The sequence below is a fragment of the Chelmon rostratus genome, chromosome 16, assembly GCF_017976325.1.
Source record: "Chelmon rostratus isolate fCheRos1 chromosome 16, fCheRos1.pri, whole genome shotgun sequence".
NCBI classification, from domain to species: Eukaryota; Metazoa; Chordata; class Actinopteri; order Chaetodontiformes; family Chaetodontidae; genus Chelmon; species Chelmon rostratus.
Window position 1 is genome coordinate 10,501,782 of NC_055673.1, and position 26,659 is coordinate 10,528,440.

Below are 26,659 nucleotides of genomic sequence, written 5' to 3' on the forward strand. Positions count from 1 at the left end.
AATAGTTAGAAATGAAGTGTGTGTGTGTGTGGGCTAGAGTGAGATGGGGGGTGTGTGTAAACGTAGTCAGACACTGCCTCCTAGTGATGTGTCTGCCTAACTACATTCCCATTTTGACCCTGGTAGCAACAAGCTTTTAAATGTAAATTGTAATACAGTTTCTAACAGGAATAAATTTAACACGCTCTTATTTTCAAAGATTTACTAATAAATAAATGAATGAAAACTTGAAAAACTGTACTGTAACTCATCGTACTTTTCACCGGTCCAGTTGCAGCCTCAGGAGATCAGTCCACCCCCCACCGCCAACTTGGATCGTTCCAACGACAAAGTGTATGAGAATGTGACAGGACTGGTCAAAGCTGTGATTGAGATGTCCAATAGGATTCAGCCTGCAGCCCCAGAGGAGTACGTCCCAATGGTCAAGGTAGGATCAGTAATCACTCACAGACGAAGAAGAAAGCACAGTGGTCTTAACTGTCACGTTAGCTTAACATTTTGTAATGCAACATGTTGATGCCACAATGTGTGTGTTTGTCAGGAGGTGGGTCTGGCGCTGAGGACTCTGCTAGCGACGGTGGATGAGACGCTTCCTGTGCTGCCAGCCAGCACACACAGAGAGGTAAATACACACACACACACACACACACACACACACTCTTTTGTGCTCTTCTTCTTTAGGAAATTGTCCCGCTGACATTTTGTTTGTGTCGTCACAGATTGAGATGGCCCAGAAGTTGCTGAATTCAGATCTGGCCGAGTTAATATCAAAGATGAAACTGGCCCAGCAGTACGTCATGACGAGGTGGGTGCACGTGTCCTTCGTACGTGTTACTGATGGTGATGGTGTACGACTCACTTTACAGCAATGGTGACGTAGCGATTGTTTCCTGTGTTCTGGACAGTTTACAGAAGGACTACAAGAAACACATGCTAATGGCAGCTCACGCCCTCGCAGTCGACGCCAAGAACCTGCTGGATGTCATCGACCAATCACGACTCAAGATGATCAGGATTTAATCAAGTTCTGTTGCTGTGGAGACGGAGGGTGCAGTTGCTGTTAGCCAGTCACGGGGAAGAGATTATTTGGACGGTCGGAGGACAAAATGAACTGATGGACAGCAGACGTGACTGACTGAAACAATCAGCTCCCTCAAACATTCATCGTTTCCCTTTTTCTCTCTGGCAACGGTCAAGTTTCGGTCAATATCGTGTTGTTTTGTACTTTTGTTGCATTATTTGCTTTTGTATCCAGAGAAACGCTCTTCTCCTCCCCATCTCGCATATCCTCAAAGATGAGTTTTTAAAGAATCATCCCTTACTACTTTTTAAATCTTTACGTGAATCAAACAAAGGTTTAAGAGGCTCGCTTGAAGGACCGCAGAGATGTTCTGGTGAATGGACGCTCCGGAAACTGCTACATAAACACGACTAACACACTCCACGTATGCAGGATGTAACAACTGGAACTGAAGAGCCAGGATAAGGAGGATGATGAAGATGATATGATGATGTTGTTTAAACATTCTTTTATATCATTATTAATTATTATTACGACTATGTTCAGCCTTGACTCGTACAGTATGTCTCCATATGTCAATTTCTCAGTCTTCCTCTCGAGAATTGTATGGGCAAAAGTTATAGATTTGCAGCTCATAAATGTAATATTTTCATCTGTTTTTCTCAACTTCTCTCTCTAGATCTCTTTATCTCAGGCATCAAGCGATGGCATGAAAAATGAAACATGAAAAGCTGAATTTTGAAGAACAAACTAAATGTCACAGGCCACTTTTTTAAGTTAACTTGCATAGTAAATATACAAAGAAGCTATATTTTTAACACGTTTCTGAGGCATGAATTGCTAGTGAATAAGGGAGAGGGATGAACGGGGGGGAAAGTGAAGGGAGAGAGGTGGGGGAAGGGTGGTTTTTGAGTTGCAATGGAGGAGCTAAACCTGTGCCAAATGTCCTGCAATTGACTAAAAAGGAACATTACACTCAGAATGCTCCAATATTGGTTTACCCAATGATTCAAGAACAATTTCTAGCTGCAGCTCACCTGTCGGTTTTTTTGCATCAGTTTCTTCAAAAATGTAAAATTCACTGATAGTTGCTTAATTGCTTGCTTTTGTGTTTGAAGCCAAATTGTGTTGTTGCATCCATCATGTTGTGAGTTCCTTCTGTCCTATTTATCTTCTCATAAATGTTCACTCTAAAAGATGCTGTTCAGGTTTTCAGTTAAACCCTCGCCAAATTTCCTTCACTTTTGTCGATAGATATTTAGGGACTTTTTTTTCCCCAAAAAATTCTGGTTCATATTCAGAGAACAATTCAACATTAATAATAATCTGTTTATCAGTCTTTATTAGCAGGTGAATTGCAGTTGCAGTTTAATTTACAACTAACTGGATTTAATGTTAATTTGACCTTTAATCATCAGAACAATAACACTTGCTCTATGGCTGCAAACTAAACAAAACCAGTGACAGATACACACCCAAAAACCTACAGTATGGGTTGGTGGACGACATGAAGCACAGGCCTTTTCATGGGGTTTATTATTTAAATCGTCCAACAGGATTTGATCTTAATCTCTCCTCAATCAGTCCTCCTGTTTTCCTTCCCTGTCTTTCTACCTCCCTCCACTGGAGTTATTTATACCTTTTATTCCCTCTCTTCTCCTGCTCTGGCACCCCCACATTTCTACTTTTTCTTCCTGTGCTACCATCCCTCCCTTCAGCTCCGTCTTCCTCTCCTTCCTCTCTGATTCTCTCTCCATTCCACTGTTCCCTCTCCCCTGAGGTGAGCAGTATTCTCAGGAAGGAGTCACATGTACAGTTGCTAAACCAAGCAAATAAAACACTGTTATCGTTAAAGAAATAATATGCGAGTCTGCTTCTTTAAGTGTGTCTGTCCCTAATCTCATAATTTTATTAGAAGGTGTTGTATCTGTTGAATTACTCTCTTCTTAATGCTCTTGGAGGAGAGTCATAATTTATCTAATATTAATACGACACCTTCACTGGATTGATCAACTTTGAAACTGTAGTCTAACCGAGCAAAAATCTTCAGGTCCTCTTATGGACCCTTTTGACTTCTAATTAAATACTCATACAATCTGTAACATTTACAGTTTACACATACTTTCAATTGAGCCGTTGTGGGAAGAACCGCTATCTTAGATTTTGCGTTGAAGTGGTAAAATACACGTGTTTCCGCCCGGTTTCGAACCGGGGACCTTTCGCGTGTGAGGCGAACGTGATAACCACTACACTACGGAAACTGATGTCAGATAAATTGGCCAATTAGACAGATGTATTCCAGTTAAAATGAGTACATAAAAAACGTGGCATACATAAGACTTGAATTTTTGTCAACATTAAAACACAAAATTATTGACTTCTTTCATTCCCGCTAGAGGAAATTGAAAGCACGTCTGACATTTGTCAGACTGAATGGAAATATAAATGATGGGATGACAGACGGACTGTGCTGACTGCTGTATGACATGTTCAGGTAATATTAAGCCACACATTTCCTTCTACTTACAAGATCACTACAGCATGTTTCATTGCAGGCTGACAGTCTAACAGTGTGTTTGCACTGTCTTAAGGACAAATTTTATAATTTCTGTTGCAAAAAAACCCCAGCAATATGAAATTAAGACCACCTCCTCAGAAAGCCTCCTCAATAAAGGTAGAATCATCTGTCACTGCCTCCATACTCCTCCAGTCCTACTGTAGCTGATTTATATCTGAAATCCACATTCTTGTTTTATGGGGCTGACAGCATTTACTCCACTGGATGCATTTGTCTAAAACTCTCGCTCCACTATTAACACGTGTCTACCTTCAGAGCTTGGCTGTCATTGCTGTGCTGATGTCCACTTAAATTCAGAGACTTTGTTACAAAATGCTGCAATGTGAATTAAAAAGTGTCTTCAAAATACCAGCATCTGTTACTGGAAACAGTTCAATCATTTAGTGTAGCATGTTAAATGTCTTAGTAGTGACAGGGTATATTTGTGTTGGTACCACAGACTATATCATGGAGGACAACAAACAAGAGTCAGAAGGCAGCGGCCATTTTTGTATTTTTAATTGCGTTTTCGTACAAAAACAGCTGTTTTAATCAAAGAGACCGAAGCCCATGTCATCATCGGACTCCTCAGACTCTTCCTTCTTCTCCTCCTTCTTCTCCTCCTCCTTGGCTGTAGGGGTAAAAAAAAAAAAAAAGAAAAGGTATGGTTAACAAAGTCTAAGATGCAGACTGCACAAACTAGCCTCTGCAGCCAAACTCTGGAACACCTGACAATTCAAACCCAGGGCCAAAAATCTGAGATTGGATTTCACAATGGTCCTAAAAGATGAGGGTAAACTGGTTACTCAGCCAGCTTCCTTTTTTGGTGCAATTTTCTTTTTTAGTTAATATCACTGTATTCAAATTGAACTACAAGAGTCAGGCTAAATTAAGTCCATTCCTTCAGAGGCACAATTAGATCATGGGACTGTAATATCATCCATTTCATCATTATGTATATCATTTTAATGTTGCTGTGACACAAACACTGAAGTATCTGTAGTATCTGATGATTCAGTCTGTCTGTCGAGTTACCTGGGGCGTCACCAGCAGCAGCGGCAGCAGCGGGGGCTCCAGCTGGAGCTCCACCTCCGGCTCCGACGTTGCAGATCAGGCTACCGATGTCAACGCTGGTAAGAGCCTAAAAAATTACGACATTCACGGGTCAAGAGCAACTTTATTCACATCCAGGGCTTGCTTTGCTGACTGATGCACAAACCTACATAATTAGGCATGACATGATTGTTGTAATGCAGAGCAAGTTCTTCTGGAATTCAAGTTTGTGTTGATCACCTAACACTGGGCAGTACAAATCTGAAATCCTATCACAGTTCAGCCAAATCCTCTTCACAAACCCATTGAGAACTCTAAATTTATTAAGTTCTACCTACTAGTGTTTCTGCCATTTTCATTTTGAATGTCAAACCTTCAGCAATGACACGGCAACACATTAAACAGCGACTTGTGTGATTGCTCACTTGACAACATGCTATTACAGGCATCGTCTTTCTAAACTTTCAACTTCACCATAACTGACTTTACTGTACAATATGTGCGATCAGGAATACTGAGCCTAAAACTAATTCTCAGACGTGAAGACCTAGACATGATGAACAGAAATCAGGTTGCGTGTGACTTCATAAGGAAGCCACAGAGCCAAAGATACTCAAGATTTTAGGAGAAGCAACAGAAACTTTGCCATCCTACTGGTTTAAACCCTGCACATATACCACTCCATCAAATGTTAACAAAAATCTCTCCACATCAGAGCACAACAGCAGTCCATGTATGTGTTGACAAAGCTTGCGTGTGTGTGTGTGTGTGTGTGTCCTCTGACCTTGGCAAACAGACTCGGCCAGAAGGGCTCCACAGTGACTCCAGCAGCCTTGATCAGAGCATTCAGCTTGTCCTCCTACAGACACAGAAAACAGTGATTACTACAGAAGCCATTCATCTGTAAATAATGAGCACAGGCTTAATGCAGCTTATCAGTACACAAAATAAAACAGTTGAACATTTAGGACTAAGTCCAGTCTTTATTTCCGTTATCACATTAACTTCTACTATTTCATTACTCCACATATTTCATGTCACATGCTAGTAATGCTTGTTTAAAGAGAGGAAGCCTGAATCAACGAATAGCCATTTTGATAATCAAGAAATCATTTAACTCATACAAGATCAGCATTCTCTAATTCCACCAATTCCAATGTGAGGATGTGCTGCTATTCTGATTCATATAATAAAATGAATTGCCTTAAGTGGTTATTGCTACCACATTAGGCTCACTTCATTATCTCTCATGATGTCCTGAGTGATGCTGCGGTTTGCACATCCTACATCAATTTGTGCAGCATCCACGTGTATCAAGTCTGTCAGGATTACGTTAAGCAAATAAATAGAGCGTCGTGATGAATGAAACAAGGCACACATTTACTTGTGTAGTTACAAGTAGGAGATAACAACTCCACTTTCCACTGAGAGAGCTTTCTGACAAGCATGGTGCGCTGTTGTGGAGCTTGGCTAAGCTAGCTTTAGCTAGCACCTGTCAAAAAGAGAGTGGCTTGTCTACAGCTTCAACCCTTTTTAATGTTTAAGACGTGTGGCGAGCAACAACAACCCCAACCACATGTTGTAAATGTACCCCATCACAGTCACCACGCAGACAAGAGCTGCACTGGTACAGAAACGTGGCCTAGCGTTAGCTAGCAACAAGCATACCGCCATTTTTGGCCGAAAGATGGGACTGTTTGGACACATTTAACACCTGAACGTATTTTGACAGACACATCTGTCACCGTTTATCAGTACAGTTGTTACTCCATTAGGACTATGACTTAGTGTTTCCACTGCCAGCACAATATGTCCGAGAGTCTCGGTATCGGCTGAGCTGCCGGGGATAAGCCGGGACACTTACGGTGACGGTGACTTCATCGTCGTGGAGGATCAGAGCAGAGTAAATGCAGGCGAGCTCGGATACGGAGGCCATTGTAGATGTTGTATTTTATATTTATCGCTTTGGATGCCTAAATTTGACGGTGCTAGTCGCCGGATTGAGGGCCTTAGCTTCGGATGAAGAACCAAGCACTTTAGGCACGATAACTTCCTACAGCGGAAAAGGAAAGAGAGAGGGCGGGAGCTTGAAAGATATACTGTGCGTCAGGGTTGCGTTTCCTCTACGTCAGGACGCACACAAAGTGACGACAGACGTAGTCCAAGTTAAAATATTCGCTTCAAGCTGGAAAGCTCCACTGATTGAATATGAATACATTTTCTGCTGAATTGAACACAATTACAGAAAACAAATTCCTCTTGTCATTTTGCCTATTTTGTGTCTTGATATACTTGTTACTGTGTATTTTCAAGAAACAAAAACAATGATTTAGATAGATTCACTCTTACAGAAGCTCTTCAGAACACACAAGGGGGGTGCAAATAAGAACAATAGGAACAATAAGGTGCAAAATAAGAACAATAAGGGTGCAAATAAGAACAATAGGAATAACAAGAACAATAAAAGTGCAAATAAGAACAAACAGAGCAATAAATTACAACATCCTATGTACAGTAAGTTTAAGAAAAGAAAAAGAAAAAAATAGGTAGAAAGTGTCAAAGAAAGTGTCTTTTGCCCAGTAGTAGTGGATTTGAATGTTTGGATGTTTGTAATCAGAGAAGAACAGACTTTATTGCACATAATAATACACAGTAGAGTTGTACAGTCTGACAGTGGTGGGAATGAATGACCTGCGGTAGCGCTCCTTCCTGCACTGAGGGTGTCTCAGTCGGCCACTGAAAGAGCTGCTCAGCTCCTCTACAGTCAGGTGCAATGGGTGAGAACTGCTGTCCATGATGGCTGTGAGCTTGGCCAACAGCCTCCTCTCACCCACCTCCTCCACAGAGTCCAGTGGGCAGCCCAGGACACAGCCGGCCCTCCTGACCAGCTTGTTCAGTCTCTTCCTGTCCCGCTCTGTGCTGCCTGGGGCCCAGCAGACAACAGCGTAGAGGATAACAGAGGCTACCACAGAGTCATAAAAAGTCGTGAGCAGGGGTCTGCACACTCCTCAGGAGGTGGAGGTGACTCTGGCCCTTCTTGTACAGGGCATCAGTGTTGTGGGACCAGTCCAGTTTATTGTTTATCATCTTTATATATTCGTTGTATCTTTTATGTACCAAAGATGTGAATATATGTACATATGGTGCACTTTATCAAAACCTCTGGATGGAGGTACCAGGTGTTCAGAAACTTGACACTACACGAGTCCATATGCTTGTTTTGTGTAGTTCCTGCAGGTAGTATTACTTCAAACCAAAACTCTGAAGAATGTGTACAGAAGAAAAATATCCAGAGGTTTTAAATTCAATGCAAATAGTTTGTTCAGTCAGTCGATTTTATTTAATTTCAATTAAAAACACACAAACATTACAATTAGTAAAACCATTTCAAGGCAAATTTCTGGTCAATCTCACCTGGCTGCATTTGCACAGAAACAGCAACCTGCATTCAATCTTTGTACACAGACCTAATAGACCGTCGTAACTGAAAATGTATTAGTTGATTCCAAGTAGTCTTTCAATTAAAAAAAAAAAAATAAAGAACCATGGAAAAAAAAGTGACTGAAATCCAGATGTAGTAATACTTTCCTCAAGTCTTGCCATTTACTGTTTCCCCCACAATGTTAGTGTCTAGTTAAAAACATCAGATGGAGCATTCATGGTGAACATATAAAGCTCACAAGCAGTTTAAACAAACATTCTTCCATTTGGCACTAATATATTTTCTTGGCCCTGATATGTAAAAAAATACTTGAGCAGTTAAACTTCTAAACTAGAGCGACTGGAAAGGACAATATGGCTTTCAGTGGCACCCTCCTGTTACAGTGTATTTAACAAGTGGACGGAGAAGAAGACTCAAAGGATTCTGGAACTTTCAAACTTAAGATTCTAAAGTGTCCAGGCAATTTATCCCAATCTCCATGGCAACAAATTAAATGAGCCTATCTGCTTCTACGCAGCCAAAGATTCTGGAACATTCAGACAATGCATCCCTGTCACCATGGCAACAATTCAGAATCTTCTATTCTGCTTCTATGACAGCCATTTTCTGTGCATAGGTGGAAGATAAATTAGCAAAAATCAGGTGTTTTTTAAATTTCTTTGTGAGTCCCTGTTACTTTGAGTCCTGCCACAGTCATTTTAAGGATATACTGTGTATGTTCATACTTTGAAACAGGGTCTGTCATTCTGGAAGTTGGCCAGGGGTTAACTCATGCTATCTCTGTCCACATGAGAATTTGGGGTGAAAAAATTGAAACGTCTTCACATTAATGCTTTCTAATAGGCAGATTGTTAACAGTATTTTCAGTGAGTAATATTTAAACATTATTAGCATAATTTCTAGAAAAGCACTCACATTCTGCATTTATCTGAGGTAACAGTGCACTGGTCCACGTGTCTCAGTACTGGCCACCTTTGCCTAATGTGGCTTTCATGTTGCTGTATATCAGAGTAACAGTGATTACCAGTTTCCAGCTTGGAAATACCATTGACGTCAACATCCAAACTATGACTACCACTGGGAAAGTCCGGTCAGGCTTGGCGCTTATGGAATAATTATATGGAAAGAAAAACGTACTCTTTCAGTGAATTGGAATCCTGAAACATCAAAATGTTTAAAATGATAATCCTTTTTTGACACCGCAATTAAAATTCTGAAAGTAAAATATTTACAGTGGTTCTCAAGGGGCAACGTGAGTGTGAGTGTGAGTGTGTGTGTTGACATGATGTTTGAAAAAAAGGAAGAGTAGAATTTATGGCTGAGAAGCTCGGAGTTGCCGCCATTATCTGTGTACAAGTGTACACTTTCATACCAAAGCTGAGCAGCGTCTGACCTGCGGCAGGCCCGCTCATACCTGTGAGCAGGCTGCCTGCCATTCACACCAATCAGCAGCACGTTTTTTCCAGGCTCTTGCGTCAGCTTGAAATGGGTCAGAGATTTATCATTCTGAACTCCCTGTCCCGTCGCACACTGTAAAACAAAAAATACCCCCCCAGACGGCTAAAGATAGATAAGTAGATGTTGAGCTTCCAAAGCTTTGCACATTTGGACGGGATGGAAAAAGTGCAAAACCATGAGTATGTTGATGCACCTGGTCCACTTACTGGCCAGAAAGTGAAAAATGGTTTTCCAGGTGCCTCTGGATTGTAGAACCAGCTCAGCTGATACCAAATGAAATCAGTGGGTACCAGTGGACTGAAGACAAAACCTGCAGATATCACATCCTGGAAGCCAATAACCCCTCTCCTCTCTAGTCCTTGTGAGTCTTTCCTTTGGGTTTTTCATCGTAAGAAACTCCATATTCATTCACTCTGGTTTTGTCCACTGGGTAGAGCCTGGGGAAAGAGACAGAGGGTTTTAGGTTTGGAGACTGTCTGGTATGTTTTATTGGACTGAGGAATCTTTGTGGTGTTGGTGTGTGTGTCTGTACCATCTCTGGTAGAGGTAAATGAGGAACACCACATCGTCTCGGAAACAGGCCAGTCTGTGGGACGTTGGCATGGTGATGATGAAGGCAAACACGTCGTCGATGAAGGTATTGAATGCCTGGTAATCAATCGATCAACAATTTAAAAACGCGCCAATCACCCATGAAGATATTCAGAAACAGGGACTTCAATTCACTTCATTTGACTTTCTTTAACATTTGAAAATAACAGTGCTGAAAAATGGGTGTCATATCACATAACTGAGTATCTGGAGTTGTGTCTCACCTTGTACATAAAGGCTTTCCAGGGCAGGTGGGCCACAGATTTCAGCTGTTGAATTAAGCGTAGTCAGTCAGTGGGACATTTAAAGAATTTCTGTGGTGCAAATTCTGTTTTCCTCGAAGTTTGAGAATCAAAATCTTTCATGTTGAAGCAGGCACACTTTCCTTGAGGATCTGGAGCAGTTAAAGGCTCCATGTGGAGCTTCTGACCTCTCGTAGCGCTATGGAGCTGTTCTTCAATGAGTGAGTCCCACATTTGTTTATGTCATGCATGCACCGGCGTGTGGAGGAGGCACGCGAATGCAGGTGATACACAGAGTAAAATTCAAGCGCTTTTCAAGCACTTTCAAGATATCTAAACCAAGAGTTTCCAGACTCTCGAAGGCTGTATCGTCACATTAAAATTGTTACTGTAAATGCAATTGTGAAAAAGAAGTTTACAGAATTCTTTTATACCCACAGCAAGCAACGTATATTGTTGCCATGTTTATTTTACCAGCTGTTCATGTTAACTTTGGTTGTACGTTTTGATCAGGATTATTTAATGTTTCAACACCAGGAGACAAGAATAATTGTGATGACTGGCAGGCTGCAAGCTTCTAAACATGGACATAAACAAAGCTGGATTTAAAATACCTGGGCTTTGAAAATATTTTAGCAGGGAAGGAGCAAGAAAAAGCACTTGAATTGAACTTCAAGGGTACACGGTGGGTTTTTGTGAGCGACACTGAACGTAACTTTTGCTTGGAAGACAACTCCACAGGGTCCCTTCAATAACTGTAGCAGTTACGCTCTCCACTCAGACGTGAGATGTGGCACAAATGTTAATATAATAAATGTATCTTATCAAATTTTATCAAGAGTAAGACCTCACTCGCACACACATGAACTGACCTTATAGTTGACAAACAGCTGAGGAAGCATGAAGAGGAAGCCGAAGGCATACACACCTGGAATGGTCAAGAACACGTTATGAAGCATCAGTCACACAACGAGGTAATGAAATTGTAATTCTAATATTGTTATGAATGAACTGATTAATTCATATGGTGCTTTATCCATATTATTTAAAAAGCTTACCATTAACCAAACTGTTGATCAACCACGAGTACCAACTACAAGAAGGCCAGAGAAACAGACAGAGATAAACATGGAACAACTGGTGAGATCGGTGACATCGGCATCACATGATTAGTAATCATGCTGTATAAATGTTGCACGTCGTGTACACGCACAGACCCCCACCTCTTATATCGTAGGAATATTAGAGCGTACACAGCCCCTCCGATACACAGCGGGTAAAGAAGGTATGAGAGATACTTCATGGCCTGCAGAGAAACACAATGCACATAACAGTTAGTGTAATCTCCAATAAAATGCTTTAATAATATCTCCACAAACTGATGGTTCACTTATGCACAGTGTGTGGAAAGTGTGCTTTATTGCACTGTAGTGTTTATGCTTGTGTGTGTGGTCGCGACTTCATGAGGTCCTACCAGTGTGTCGTACTCTTCTGTTCTCCGCTCTGATTCATCTAATTTCCCAAACTGTTGCACAGGAAAGAAAAAACACTTAGAACTGCCCTTTGTAGCACTCCAACCTAGACTTCTGCATAAAAATATTTTCATTGCATCCTTTATCAGCAGTATCTGCTCTGTGCTTTCACACTAATTCAGTAGAAGCTCTATCATAGCAGCAAGCAGGCAGAATGAATGAAATCCACAGAAAGAAAGCTGTGCACATGAGTTCAGAGGAAATGGTACTGACAGTCCTCATATCAATTCATTTACCACCAACAAACAGTAAAACAGTGTAGAGCAGCCCACAGGTGATCAACTCACACACACATACCAGGAATGTTGGTTTGCCTCCTTTCCAGAAAACCTGAATCTTAAAGGCCTTCTTAACTTTCCATACCTGCAATTACAAAAAAAACATTCCCAAAACACTGAATATCATGCATTAATCAACAAGAATGAGATAATTTATACTTATAAGCTTTGTTTAACATTTAAAGAATGACGTTAAGTGATGCTAAATTGGAGAATTAAAGCCTCAATTAAGGGAAATAACACAATATAATGATGTGAGCAAAGTAAACGTTGCCATATTTGACAAATAATTTGCAGGTGTCAGGTAGAGACAAAGGGAAGTGTCACACTGACACTGAAAAAAATGTAAGAAATACCCGTTCAATAATGTCAGAGCTTTGTGCGAAAACAACTTTATCATTCTTAGCCACAAAAACAACATTTGGTCCAAGATTACAACCATAACACATGATTTTGAAGACATTACTAGTTAAGTATTATTACATATCTAAATATTGAATGGCCTAATAACATTTGTATAAACGTACATTATGTAAGTAAATGTTAAATCCATTCTGAATGTAAATGAGCGACATCACATATACTTCTATCCATACAGATGTTTCCCAATGTATGCAGTCTATGTGCACTTACTTCAATGATAGAGCCGATGCCCGCAGGTATGAGGACAAGCAGGCTGGTCTGCTCATCAAACAAATAGAGGAAAATCACTATGGTGCTGAAACATCGCCACAGCACTGAAAAACAAAACGCACAAACACGACATGTTACACTGTCTTTGCCTAGGTTACTGCTGGTCAAGATTTAATCCTTTAATCTAGCGGATGATAGATTTACCACTATTTTCAAGCATTTGCAAGGTTATCCGTCATCATATTCTGTCCACACCGATGTTATTGTATTTCTTACTCAAGTTGTGCCAGATGTGTGGATATACACAACACCTGTGCAGGAAAGAGGTCTTGCCAAAAAATTATAAAACTATTCAGAATCATTCAGTACAAGCCACTTGCTCACGCTGCCGTGGGCGAAATATTGCTCAACAGCATTTTGCAGATGGCCAATTCTCGCCATCACCAGAGAGCAAGCGTGCAAGAGCATCGCTTACTCCAGTGCCGAGCAGAAGGAAGCAGAATGCAACATCTGGCCACCCAGCAGTCCAGACTCACGGAGTTAGATTATGCTATGACACGCCACCGATGCCTGCTTTCTTGTAGAATCACTTGTATTACACATTTTTCTAAAGGGGTGACAGTTGCATGCTGTACTGTGCATGCTCTACTGACTCAGTCGCAGCAAATGTATGGTGTGCAGCTGAATATTCAGACCTTTCCAAATGTGTCATCTGGTTTGCATTTGTTTCCTGCCCAGATGTGTGTTTTTTTTTCATGAGAACAAAGCTCCCTACCTGCTTTGCTGGACATTCCCACCATGCTTTTCTTCTGCTTCCAGAAGCTGATGTCGTTCTTGAACGCCAGGAAGTCAAAGAGGAGCTGAAAAAGCAAGTACAACATAATATTCAGTTTTTCAAACACTCAAGTTTGGCAAGCTTGTCAAGACTTATATTTCAAATGTTTCTTTTTATACTTTAGGATGTTTTTATTTAGCCTGCCATGCACATTTTATGTGCTTGTTGGAAAGTTGCACTTTAACCAAATCCAATATGTCTGATCAGCTACAGTATTCACATGTTGTTACGTCAAGTAACCAAAATCAGAATGCAAACAATAAACAAACGCACCGATCTTTGAGCTCTATTCTGCTTTGAGCACAGTGCTCTGTGTTAAGACTTACATGGAAGGCAGCCACAAAGAAGGTCAGAGCCAGGAAGTACAGGTTGGTATCCACAAAGATTCCTTTAATCTCATCAGCATCCTTTTCTGTGAAACCTGCAACACATACAGGGAGACGGACAGAGAAATATACATGATTAGAGTGCAAGGCTTGGAGACGCTGTGTGTGTGTGTGTATGTATTTCTCATACACAAGAATCTGTTTACGCAGACATATTGTGGATTCCTTTTGGGGACAAAATGCAAGTCCAATAATGTAAATCGTTATACTTTAGGGTTGAGGTCGGGGTTACACAAGTAGTGCTTATGGTTAGGGTTTGTGTAAGTCTCCAGGAAAGGAAAGTGAGTCAACGTAATGTCCTCTGAAGTGATGGAAACGTGTGTGTATGCGTGTTTGTGTTTGTGAGACAGATAGACATACCAAACTGCTGCAGAGAGTAAACAGCATCTTGCATGTGGATCCAGAATCGCAGCCTCCCCAGAGAGATAGAGTCATAGGAGATGGTCAGAGGGAGCTCCATGGAGGTACTGTTGATCTCCTACAAATACACACACACACACACACACATTATTTTACATGCTCAGCTTCTAAAGCACTGCAGGTCTGTTCTCATATTCTAGATCAGGCATATCCAAACTATTCCATAACGGGATGCGTGGCTGCAGGTTTTTGTTGCAACCAGTCAAGAGGTCACCTAATTATGAGCTGAAGACTGAGATCAGCTGATTAAATGAGACCAGCCTGGTGTGCTCCTCCTTGGTTGGAATGAAAACCTGCAGCCAGACGGCCCTTTATGGAATAGTTTGGACATGCCCGTTCTAGATCAACATAATCTTATCTTTCGCTGATGTGTAATGACCTCCAAACGTCTGTAAACTTGTCAGAAATACTTTACTTTTTGCTTTTTGTTTGCATTTTACTGCATCTCTGTGATAATGAGCTGAGACGAGTTTTGGCTGCCAGAAAATCTGCCAGACAGTGAGTTACAGTGAATTATATAATATCTATTTCTATGTAAAAGCTTACCACGAGGTCCTTGACCCGGTTGCTGAGCTCATCAACAAACAGCAGAGGTAGATAAACCATCTTGTTACCGTTTTGGAATCTGAAACACGGAAAAACAAAACATCCTGTGATGCCTCTGGATCCTGTTTAAAAGCTGCATATCTCATTTTATGGACATTCAGTCTGTGCTACTCAGTGTGCTCCAAAAAATCTGTATCTCTATAGCAGTATGTGTTTCCAGACTATACCAGACGGTCTCAGAGAGTGCTGTCTGTGCGTGTGTGTTTCTGTCTCCACTATCTTACACTCTGAGGTATCTGTAGACATCGCTGGGCAGGTATTCTTTGTCGAACAGGAAGTGGTCACCAACGATGTTGAGGGTCAGGCGGGAGCGCCAGTGGGAGGCTGGGTGATCTGACATGGACGTGGGACCACCCCCAGCTCCAGCCCCTGCCGCAGGGTTACCGTCACGCCGTTTCTTCTGCTGGGCTTCTTCTCCCTGAGCCTGTGCGAACACACAGATGGAAATTTAACTCTCCAATCAAAAGCCTCATTAGCATCTGATCTCTTCTGGATCTATATTAATCTGCAGTGAAGCTTATTGGGTATTACAAAAATATAAGATGTCAGCTGAATGACTGAGAGAAGTTACAAATATTGATAACAACATTGCAAAATATAAGACCTGCTACAAGTAAAAATAACTACTCATATAAACTATTTATACAACATAGAAAACAAAAAGAGCTTAAAATATAAGACAGAATAAATGTAACAGACAAATAAAAAGAGAAGACAACAATCACAAAGTAAAGGTTACAGTATTTTTCCATTGACGTGGCTACTGTAAGCTCCTCCCCATGCCCATAAACACCCACATGTTTATTCAGAAAACATCATCACCATTCACTTTCAGCCTGAACTTTGGAACAACTCCCTACCTGTGTTTGATCCTCTCCGGATATCAGAGAGATTTCAGGCGGTTTAGGGACCATGTAGGTGGTGAGCTGAGCCACCAAGTGGACCTGTCGTGGATCCTGCCACGGGGTGACGCCAGCTTGGTGGACAAATATTAGTGCGTATAAAGTTCCGTTGTTACGGGTCTTCGCAGGGAGCGAGACATTTATTATCCTGGAGGAAAAAGAGAGAAGGTGGGAAGATGATCTACAGTTCTTCAATTAAAATTCCCTGTAATTGTTACAATATGACTGCACTGAAGCACATTCAACATCTGTTTTAGTACCTAGCGAGACTGATATCATTCATCTGAATAATGCTCCGGGGTCCATTAACTTTCAATGTTAATCAGCTCATTTACAGCTTTGACCGACTTAACCAATCAGATCAGGGGACAGAAAAAAGGTATTCCCCAGGTTTTAATTGACTCTTTTCTATTCTATGTGCAATCTAAAAAGGCACTAACCAACCTCTCAAACTTGCTGTTGACATCAAATTTGTCTTCTTTGTGGATGAGGGTATGTCCTCCCTTTGCATTGGCCTGCAGTGCAGTGTAGATACTCAGCTGGATACATACAGAGAGATATTACACATATTACTTTATACATAATACCACAGGCCTCATCACAACTGAACAGTGACACCAGCCACCCCTCCCTGCACGTTACTGACCTGCAGTTTCGGGTTCCCTGCCAGGAAGGGCGTGATACAGTTGTGACCTTTGGGGTTGTCGCAGGGTTTAGTGTACACTATCCCGTACATCACCCAGCAGGTGTGGAGCACGTACACCACGAACACCCCCACGACAAGGGTGGTGAACGATGTCTTGAGGAACATGATGCCAGCGTTGTGTCGTTATGTCGTCTCCCTCGGCTAGCTGAGGTGCGGGGCCATGCGTCTGCAAAATGAGGAGTCACAGGTAGAGGGGTAGCGTGCTGGAGGAGGCGCAGTGAAAGCCAAAAATCAGTGCATGATATAAAAGAATGCTGCTGAGGGATCATCAGCTTCGCTTCTTCACTTAATTCTCACAAAAGTTTAATCAGAGAAATTAAAGTACACAAAAGTATGCAGACACCTGAACAACCTGCTGAAGATCTCATCACAAAACCAAGGACATCAAACTATAACAGAGTTCAAGATTTTGGAGCCTGGCTGCAAGGATTTGTTCTACCACCCCTGAGCAAAAAACATGTCTTTCTGGACCTGGCTCTGTGCATGGGTCCATTGTCAAGTTGAAACAGGAAAGGCCCATCCCCAAACTGCTGCTGGGACTGGGGAGGGGTGAACACATACCTTTAGCCATGCAGTATTTCTCATAAAGTGCTTGACAACATGCTTTAATGCATGAAAAAAAGCATTTGTCGAGTCTTTCAATAAGTATAGGATACAGCTGGTTAAAGATGGTTGCCAAAGCTTGCTCATCCAGTTTGTGATTGTTGGACTACACTACCCAGCTGCGATGAATGACGAGTGGAATCTGGACCTTACCTCTAGATATAACATTAGATGGTGTTTTCAGACTCAGCACATCACCTTTTTGCCCGAAGTCACAGTAAATAGCCATCAGTTATTTGCAGGTGGTTGTGATTTACCACCATTTGATTGATTGTAGGTAGGATGGAGGCAATCCGAAGCCCTCTAACTTCCCTATACTCAGACACAGCTGCTGTCAAGTCGTCCGTGCTTCTGTATGTTTTATCTAACGACGATTAATCAATTTACTTATATTTCTTGAGATCTGCGACTCATCTTACTTAACAGCGCGCCAGTGTTGGCAGATTTGAAGGTTTTAACGTAATCTTCTGTCACGTGTCCTGGCCTGTATTAAAAGTAGAATCCAGACGTTAACGTTGAACCTACCGGTGTTTACTCTGGCAGGCTGTCAGTGACAGGACACTCTCAGATGGATCATTGGCTGCCTATCCGTCCTTTCACGCTACCGAAGCCGCCAGGTAATAAGACGCGACAACATCGTCTCTTCAAAATCGTCCACCGATGTTAGCTGAAGGCTTCTGCTGTCTACTCTCCATTCAGGAAAAAACACGTATGCTCAAAAAATGTTAAAAATGAAAGCGTGAGGTGGATTTACGTTTCCGCCATTCGCTTCCTGCTTGGTTTCTTGGACGGGATTTGGGGTGGTAACGCGAGACCTCACGTCACGTCACTGAGATGCTGAAGACCGGATTACACTGTATTTTAACATAGCAGTTACTTAGTCTAAATAAGCAGCTATTATAAAGTATAAACATTTTGCATGGGGAGATTAAGACTTTTCAGAAAAGGTAAATTTAATGTTTTAAGTTATAATAATATGTCCGGTACAATGATACACATTGATTAATCGTTAGGGCAATACATGAAATCAAACACAGGTGGGGTTGCGTTTTTTTATACCAGTGTCCAATTTTGAGATTAAGAGTTAGTAGGTTAGAATAAATTACGAGTCTCTCTGTTGAATGGAAATATCAGTTTCAAACAGAGTGTATCTCCCAATTAAAACAGGCTGCCGTGACCCGGATTCGAACCGGGGTTGCTGCGGCCACAACGCAGAGTACTAACCACTATACGATCACGGCTGGCCATTCATTTTGCGGGAGGGGACCTTCACCAACTCCTTCTTGTTAAGAACCAGTTTTCCTTGCTTTGCCATACAACATTAAACATGTTGATCCGCAGTTACTTTTTGTTCCAATGTCAAGATTCTTTCTACACAAGCTGAAAGGTTTTGCCAAATATCCTTAATTTTTCAGTAGAAATAGATAAATTCACTCTGTTAATGCTCTGAATTAATCAGAGTGATACATAAGAAATACATTAACCTGCTCCACTACTGGACTTTGTCTCCCACGATCGTCTGATTTCTTATGAAGTCATTTTTGCTATTTTTTGCATGTATTTATGTACCCTTGTCTTTTGTTATTATCGAGTTTATTCTCCTTTTTTGTTTGCTATTTTTATGTTTTTATCATTATCTTAATATTTGTATGTTTGACGTATTATCAGTTCATTGTAAATGTCTCTCACAATTCTGAACCTCTTATTTTTATTTTTTTTACATTTTTTCTGTTCCTATATTGAAATATTGGTCCCTTTCTTTATGAAACGGTGCCACAGAAGAAGAACCGGGCTGCAGTTATCATGACTGTTAACTGTCAAACTTCTCATCTCCTCCTTCTTTGACTGAGGGATGAACCCGATTGTGAGGAAAGAACAACCCTCATAATAGGTACATCTTGTCGTCTTTCTTTGTGTCTGTCTCCATGTCAAAACAGGCTGCCGTGACCCGGATTCGAACCGGGGTTGCTGCGGCCACAACGCAGAGTACTAACCACTATACGATCACGGCTGGCCAGTAAGCCTGACAAGTTACTGTTTAAATGTGAAACAAGTGCACAAAATTTGATAGAAAAGTTTAAAAGCGATGTATATTTTCTATGATCAGTGTTGATCTGTAATCTATCATTCTTGCTCTGTCACTCTGAAAACAGATATGAGTACAGAGTTAAGTATGCGTTTTTATTCGATTAGAAAAAAGATGTGACGTGACAATAAATCCCTCGAACAGTCAGCAAAACAACTTAAATCAAGTGCTGAACACGACTTAAAGTTCCCCAGTTTGGCAAAAGCAAGTCGTTTTTCCCCCTGTGTTTGATGTTTTGAGTCATGAAAAACTGAGCATTGATTTAAATGCTTGTTGTGAAAGCATTTCTATGTGAGGCTATTTAATGACAGTCATAGTATTTAAAACATGATTGTACTGTTAATCCAAGCTCATCCAGCTTTGGTTGCATAAGACCGTTCTGCCATGACTGCTCCTCTTACACCAAAGCAGGAAATGCGCTGCATATTTTCCAGATTCCCACACTGTTGTTGTCCACCTGGGTGTTCCTCAGCGAACACCAACACTCCCTTCAACCCACATCGACCCAATCAGCCCGATATAAACTGAGATACTATCATGCAGGAATAACTGATTTGCATTTAGCAGTGTAGGGACTCTTTTCCAGGATTTATATGAATTAAAAAATGCGTTAGAAAACAGTACAGAGGTTGTGTGTTAAACAGAGAAGGATAATAATCATGTCAATACAGACTCATGGAGGGGTCGAGGTACCAGGGGGTAAAATGATTTAACAGCCAGTACAAATGAATCCCTCAGGGCAGGAAAAATATAAAAGTGCATTACTGATTCTTCATGCCTCTGCTCTAACCTGTGAAATATTCTTAGCACTATGAAACAGCCTGAATTTGCCCAAATCGACAACAGTCACAGTGACATTTAACGAGCAGCATTTAACCAGATGCTGTTTGTCCCCAAATGAGATCTGAACCCACTTTGATCATTCCTGTGCTGAAGAGGGTCAAGCTCGCCTGCCGTGAGTCCGGGCCAGTTGTGCTGACCTCAATCTTAATGAAGTGCTTGTATCTCTCAGTGTTTTCTGATCTTACGTGGATCACAGCCCCACTCCTTGACCTGCTGCTGGACAAACACAGTGGAGCGTCTGCCTTGTCGACATGGTCCCTTCAGTTCTCCAAGAGCTCCTGCAAAACCCCAACGACGCTGCCCTCAGGAAGTTGTGCGTGGAATATGCAGCAGCTGTGAATTCGGCGCCATCATGCAGGATGGAAGTGCTCTGTGGGCAAATTTCCCAGCTGAACGTCACTTCATAAATCTTCGGGTGGGTGTTATTAGACTAACTTTACTGTGGGCCCACCTGTCTCTGCTGCATCACTGAGAGAGATGTGTTGCTTGATCCCACCCTACTCCCTGTACACCAATGACTGCATCTCATGCTTCCTGTCTGTCAGATGGCTGACGACCCTTTTGGGCCTCATCAACACTGATGATAAAGATCGTCAGATTAGGCCATGATCTGCCATCAGCGGCTGAAAACACTAAATTAAAGGTGCTAAACCGCAGGAAAATATTCAAACAGTATGACAAACCATTGTTTGTGCTGGGGTAATTAGTTTTTTATTGTCATTTGGTTGTTTTGTTTCTTTTGTTATATTGTATAGTGTCAGTGTCTTGTTTGCTGTTTTTCAGGCCTTGAAACCAAGAAACAGGTTGTAAAAAAATAATTTATCAAAGATCACCATCTTAAAATAATTATTAAATAATATATCTATGACGCTTATAGTTTTGGGAAGTAACTCAGTACACAAAGTACTCCACTTAAGTGCAATTTTGAGGTACTTGTACTTTAAGAATTTCCATTTGATGCAATTTTTTCATTCGAGCCATTTTTGCGGGGAATACTGTTGTTTTTACTCTAATGCATTTAATTGATGGATATAATTGCTAGTTTTATTCAGAATTAAGATTTTGCATTAACAAACACACAATGATCTTATTTGGTTTGTGCCCTGTCACATTTTAGATGTCTTTGAGTTGTTAGCAGTTCGCAAGAGTGATTTCTTCTTGACACTTAAATAGTTTCATTTAGATAATTGTTTGAGGGTTAGACATGTGAAATTATCCAGTATTTCACATTAAAGAATAGATTCAGAATTGCTTTCCTGCTCTTTGCAGATGATGCGGTTCTTTCGGCTTCGTCAGTTCGTGAGCCAAAGCTTTGAATTCACCAGACAAGCTTTGTTCCAACCCTCACAAATGATCTTTGGGTAGAGTCTGAAAGAATGAGATCTCAGACACAAGTGGCTGAAATGAGTTTCCTCCACAGGATGGCTGGGCTCAGAGTCCGAGATGGAGCTAAGACACCTGGAGGGAGCTAGGAGTAGCTCCTTCTTTGTGTTGAAAGGAGCCAGTTGAGGTAGTTCAGGCTGATCAGGAGGCCTCCCTGGCACATTTCTTATGAGACCCAGAGCATGCTGGAGAGCCCTCACCAGGTTTGGGAGTGCCTGAGAATTCCCTATAAAGAGCTAGAAAATGAGAGGGACAGCAGAGGGACATCTGGACTACCTTGTTTAGTTTGTTGCTACTGCAAACCAGCCCCAGATGAGTGGAGGAAAATGGGTGGATGGATCCAGTCCAAAGTTAAAGAAGCAATAGAAATTTGTGTTGCACAACTTTTTTGTTTCCACCAAGTTTTCCAATAAGTTTACAACCTCCCTGATTAATGTTGTGACCCCCAGGTCGATGACCACAGGGTTAAACTAGCTAACTGTAGATAAAGTAGTTAAAACTACCTTCATCTCAAGCAGCTACACCAGTAAAATACTGCTAACACATTGCTGCATCAAATAAAGCAATGAATCATAATGTACAAGTCAGAAGGGACATTTTTCTGTAGAACCAGTATTTTTGCTTATATACTTTAAGTATAATTGTGTATTTTTGGAGTATTTTAAGTTATTGTTGTACTGTCAAGGATGTGACATCCTTCCACCACTGTGAATTTCTGAATGAGATTAGATGTCCTACACAGGTGTATCATACAGTCTAATATTTGCTTTTTCATGAGTTTTAAGTTTCATTTTGAGACTTAACCCATTATTGTAACAAACCTGAAAGAGTACATGAGGGAGAAGGGACCTGCATGACAATCAAGCTTCCCAAAGTCATGAAATACTCAGCCTGTGTTTCGGAGCCTTTGGGCGGAACAGGATGTCAAGAGCGGCACAAAAAAGAGAGATGCGAAGAAAAAATGGCCCCGTTTTAAATATATGACCAGGAGAAGGGCAGAACTTTCCCCTGATGCATTCCACGCCCATTTACTTGTCAGATGTGATTAAAAGGCTTCAGCCTATCCCATACCAGTGATGTACTTGTTCCCTTCCCTCAGGAAACATGAGTCACATACATTAGCTAAATTGCTGAAATTTTGGCCCTGCGTGAGCCAGAGAGCAGGCGTGGATCCTCGGGCAGATTCTTCTAACTGCTCCTCAGTCCCAGTTTGAGACTAAAGGTGACCGGACTTTTTGCTCTCAGGGCCTCCAGACTCTGAAACACCCAGTCGGGGAACGTTACAGCAGCAGATTCACTGTCTTTTAAATCACTTCTCTTCCCACTTTTGTTCATGGAAAGTCATCCGTTAAGGGCGCTTTTTGCTCTTAATGCTTATGTTTAATGCATTTCTTTAACAAAGTGATGGAGTGGTTCCATTCCCCGCTATTTTAAGCTTCTCCTCCACCACATTTCCCCGAGAAATATTGTAATTTTTAATTTGTTTGACAGCTGCAGTCACTCTTCAGATTAAGATTTAAAATACAAAACATGATCAATTTACACAACATGATGCATGTGTTGCATATTGAACAACCAATAGTACATTTTGCATGAGTATTCGTAATAATCATCCAATAATATATTATACTATGCTATAATAATAAAACTGGCAGGGATAATTCTGATGCATGTGAGTATTGTTACTTTTGATACTTTAAGTTTGTATTTATATGTATTTCATATATTGAGTATTTCTACACTGTTGTGCTACTTTTACTTAAGTAAATTATCTCCACCAGGGCTTTTAATATTTTTTGTCCTAATGTTTTTGTAATGCTTTGTTTCATTTTTTCTGAGCTGTGTCTTTTATTTAAAGGTGTGTTTAAAGTGGTATCTTATTTTTTTTCCACTCATATGATGGCAATGACCTGAATACCCTGGTTAAGTAACAACATATTTGACTTGAGATTGCCATAATGATTAGAGACACTGCGTTTTCACAAGCATCTGCTCTGCTGAGGTGTCCTTGAGCACAGCAATGCTCTGTGAGTGCTGATCTTGAGCTGCTGAATGGGAAAAAAATCAAATGTGAATTAATAGTAATAGAGAGTTTTTCATGTAAAATCCATAAGTCATTTTTTTCTTTCTTTCTTTTACTTTCCCAGATGTAGTCTGAACAATTTCATACATTTTCATAAGAACCTCGATGGCGGTAGTTGAACATTTCACCACTCAGTGGCGCAACAGCTCCATCTGCAAGAAACTGATGGATTCTACCATTAACCATTCTGAGCCTGCAATCGTCTCTCTCTTTCTCTGTTTCCGTCTGTCTGTCTCCGTCCTTCCTCAATACTCCGCGATGATCCATAATCACCGCTCCGTGTGTCTCCATCAACATCCATCACTCTTTATGGAGTTTCGCAGTCAGGGGCGCAGGGGAGAGAAATCGAGAGAGAGAGAAAAAGACAGCCTTCCAGTCAGGGGCAGAGGGAAGGCTACTCAGCACTCCATTTCCAAATGACCTCCCAGTTAGAAAGAATGTGTCCCTGTCCACACATTTTCAATTGCCACTCGTGGGGTATTAACCAGACACCTTTTGCTCTCCGGTCGGAATCGCCCTGCTGACCTGCTCCCTTTATTTGAATAAATTGCCTTTTCACAAAGTTCCAGAGACATATCACCTCTCTTGCTCAACCAAACTGCAGTCGGATACTGAATAATATTTGGTTATTTCATTCAGGTGCAAGGACTTTAATATGTCCCCAAACGTGTGTGGAGGCAGGTGTTATTGTGCTTAGAATTAAAGAATTGCCTCAACATGATTTGAATTAAAGCTGCAATATGCACCGTATGAAGTAATAAAACATAAAACAGTTTGGATATGGCAATACATTATGCAGGAAGCAGCCGCAGAAAAAAAACAGGAAATGAAATAACAATAAAGTTAAAGGTGCAGCAGACATGAGAAAAGACAGAAGTGAGAAGCGGCAGTGCAGCTGGGAGCTACAGCAGCTATAAATCGGTTCATTTACTGTACAGTGGCGCTCAACTACAAAGACCCCATATGTGCCTGCCTGCTGCAGCACTTTGATTAAAGCATAGGTGGTGGAGCAAAGGTGTGTAACACCGGCAGGGGAGCACTGACCCTGTGGAGTTTTCTCCAGTATGATGGTTGGTGAGTTTATCTGTATGGGTGCAGTAACACTACATGAAAAGCTTTTGTTTGTTGTGCTGCATTAGACTGACCATCAACATTGTTACTGCAGGGGAGTCAAAAATTTATCACACCAGGCTTATGAGTCGTTTAGTTATTGGTACAACCTACCTGTCCTCCGCTGAGATGACGAGAGGAGCATTCATTAACAAGGTAAAAAAAAAAAGATTGAAAAAACTGGGCCAGTCTCACGTTTCTGTAATCCTGACATTGCTGAGATGTGACATTTAAAGTCCCCCTCCGCTCAAAAACATGTTTTTCTTCTTGTTCCCACAGTTGGATGTTTGAGCTTCACTGTGCAGAATGATGTATGTGCAGAGTTTGACACCAGAAGGCTGTTTTCACATTCGTCTGCTGAAAAATGTGGAAAATCTAGTTTTAAAGAGGTGGACCTGCGAGCATGATTTATGACATCACAAATAGTCTGGAAGCAAATCCTGGTCCAATATTCAATTTACACACGTGTGATGAGGAGACTGGAGACTGATGCACAAACACGCAACAAATGACTTTTCAGGAAAGTAGGAGACATCTCCTGTGAAGTAGTTAAACCTTTGATGACACATATTTGCATAATCATAGATTCAGGATTTTTTTAAAGATGGAGAAGAAGTAGATGCAATTTTAAGGATTTTTTTTGTGGAAAAACCATATCAGAAACACAGAGTACGAGTGTTTTATATAAATCTTAAAACAAGGGGGACATTTCTGGCTTCATGCGTCTCTTAATGTCTTTTTATTCTTGAAACAGAGGTGTTTGTTGTGCAAATGTTTGTTATGGCTTTAACATTAAAGTTCAAGTCCTTTATTGTCATATACACAGCAATACAGCAAAGCAGTTCTTGGCAATTAAATTCTCAGATCGCAGGCTCCCTCCAACAGGGCTCTTACAGATATGTCTAAAAAAATATGCATAAAGAAAAATCATGCAGGTGGAAAAGAATCTAATTAGAATCTAGGACATAACATAATGTAGAAAATGCATATACTTAATGAGAACAGGCTGTAAATAGGTAGGCCATGCATTTAAATAAACACTGTGATGGATACACAGCTTAAACAAACAGTAGTTACACATATATTTACTGAGAGGTAAACAGGTGGAGCGAGTGGAGTCACAGCTGGAGAGCCGTCAAGTCATGATATCAAGGAAGAAGAATGTGTTCTGAACTCTCACAGGCTGCATCATGGATACATATTAAAACTGATTTTGATGATGAAGCCTCAAATGATCCTTAGCCCATTTCTCACAGTGAATACCCCAGATAAAATCCAACCTTGACTTAGAGTGCTCTCAAATGTGGACCACATTTTTCCTAATGCGCTGTGCCTTCTTGCTGGTTATTAGCCCAGGACTGCATCATCCTGTGCAGTATTTGGGGAGGTGGAAGTCCTGCCAAGCGTACAGGTGCATTAAAGAATCTCTCTGTGTCACCTACACCTCAGAGATAAGGCTCAAAATCATTGGAGTCATCCTTAAGGCGAGACAGCTTGCATCAGTCAAGCTGTTCCGTGCCAAACTTTAGAGGTACTGGTTGTAGGCTGCTGAGCAGCGGCTCTCAGCTGTTGAGCGAGTGTAACTTTGGGAGTTTGCTGCAGGGCCGCCGCTGAAAAAAAGAGCAAGGCGTGCTCACCCAACCTTTTCCGGGTCAATAACACTAAAAAAGCCGCCGGTCTCCCTCCTCTCATCTCAATCAAAGCTATTGCATTAGTAATTTAGAGCTGGCGTAAAAGGAAAATAACTTGCCTCATTTAAATGCTAATTTGTCTTCAGCTGAAGATTCAGTACAATGGCAACAGGTTGGCAGAATATGGAATATATTGTGTGAGAGCTCATAGATCAGACAGATAGACAGATTCCCAACCACATTTCCCCATAAAAATCT

The 26,659-nt window shown here is 41.1% G+C and overlaps 3 protein-coding genes and 3 non-coding genes across 9 annotated transcripts in view; 1 reads left to right on the top strand and 5 right to left on the bottom strand.

Moving 5' to 3' along the window:
* ptk2aa (protein tyrosine kinase 2aa) overlaps nucleotides 1-3,898 on the top strand; it is a 63,781-nt gene extending 59,883 nt beyond the window's left edge. For 2 of the 4 annotated variants that reach the window (XM_041955007.1, XM_041955008.1), the window contains 4 exons: nucleotides 272-427; nucleotides 542-622; nucleotides 720-805; nucleotides 906-3,898. In XM_041955007.1, the coding sequence (XP_041810941.1) occupies nucleotides 272-427; nucleotides 542-622; nucleotides 720-805; nucleotides 906-1,020 (438 nt within the window). In that variant the 3' untranslated portion in view covers nucleotides 1,021-3,898. The remainder of the gene's footprint in view (nucleotides 1-271; nucleotides 428-541; nucleotides 623-719; nucleotides 806-905) is intronic. The other 2 variants (XM_041955009.1, XM_041955010.1) reach the window with 1 other exon arrangement.
* trnav-cac lies at nucleotides 3,210-3,282 on the bottom strand. The gene has a single exon. It is a non-coding gene; the product is annotated as a tRNA-Val (tRNA).
* A 184-nt stretch (nucleotides 3,899-4,082) lies between the features above and the next one.
* Nucleotides 4,083-6,706, bottom strand: rplp1 (ribosomal protein, large, P1). The gene is made up of 4 exons (XM_041955684.1): nucleotides 6,496-6,706; nucleotides 5,416-5,490; nucleotides 4,614-4,719; nucleotides 4,083-4,209 (listed from the first exon to the last, which is right to left on the bottom strand). The coding sequence occupies exons 1-4, from the start codon at nucleotides 6,565-6,567 to the stop codon at nucleotides 4,127-4,129; spliced, it is 336 nt and encodes a 111-aa protein (XP_041811618.1). The 5' UTR covers nucleotides 6,568-6,706; the 3' UTR covers nucleotides 4,083-4,126.
* Nucleotides 6,707-7,954: 1,248 nt separating this feature from the next.
* clptm1l (CLPTM1 like) lies at nucleotides 7,955-18,045 on the bottom strand. The gene is made up of 18 exons (XM_041955070.1): nucleotides 17,791-18,045; nucleotides 16,603-16,828; nucleotides 16,401-16,495; nucleotides 15,915-16,104; nucleotides 15,279-15,478; nucleotides 14,995-15,073; nucleotides 14,389-14,506; nucleotides 13,969-14,063; nucleotides 13,583-13,667; nucleotides 12,808-12,911; nucleotides 12,194-12,259; nucleotides 11,839-11,889; nucleotides 11,588-11,670; nucleotides 11,423-11,457; nucleotides 11,237-11,292; nucleotides 10,347-10,391; nucleotides 10,064-10,179; nucleotides 7,955-9,968 (listed from the first exon to the last, which is right to left on the bottom strand). The coding sequence occupies exons 2-18, from the start codon at nucleotides 16,765-16,767 to the stop codon at nucleotides 9,884-9,886; spliced, it is 1,668 nt and encodes a 555-aa protein (XP_041811004.1). The 5' UTR covers nucleotides 16,768-16,828; nucleotides 17,791-18,045; the 3' UTR covers nucleotides 7,955-9,883.
* A 389-nt stretch (nucleotides 18,046-18,434) lies between these two features.
* On the bottom strand, nucleotides 18,435-18,506 carry trnah-gug. The gene has a single exon. It is a non-coding gene; the product is annotated as a tRNA-His (tRNA).
* Nucleotides 18,507-19,204: 698 nt separating this feature from the next.
* On the bottom strand, nucleotides 19,205-19,276 carry trnah-gug. The gene has a single exon. It is a non-coding gene; the product is annotated as a tRNA-His (tRNA).
* Between the last annotated feature and the right edge of the window lie 7,383 nt (nucleotides 19,277-26,659).

Bases quoted from the DNA above. Each gene is read 5' to 3' on its own strand.
- rplp1 (XM_041955684.1), bottom strand. From the start codon at position 6,567: ATGGCCTCCGTATCCGAGCTCGCCTGCATTTACTCTGCTCTGATCCTC. The intron at 5,491-6,495 runs GTAAGTGTCCCG...CTGTGTCTGTAG, and splicing joins ACGATGAAGTCACCGTCACC to GAGGACAAGCTGAATGCTCT. The intron at 4,720-5,415 runs GTCAGAGGACAC...GTAATTTTTTAG, and splicing joins GGCCGAGTCTGTTTGCCAAG to GCTCTTACCAGCGTTGACAT.
- clptm1l (XM_041955070.1), bottom strand. From the start codon at position 16,767: ATGTTCCTCAAGACATCGTTCACCACCCTTGTCGTGGGGGTGTTCGTG. The intron at 16,105-16,400 runs GTTGGTTAGTGC...TTTTTCCTCCAG, and splicing joins GTCAACAGCAAGTTTGAGAG to GATAATAAATGTCTCGCTCC. The intron at 15,479-15,914 runs GTAGGGAGTTGT...GTGTTCGCACAG, and splicing joins CCGGAGAGGATCAAACACAG to GCTCAGGGAGAAGAAGCCCA.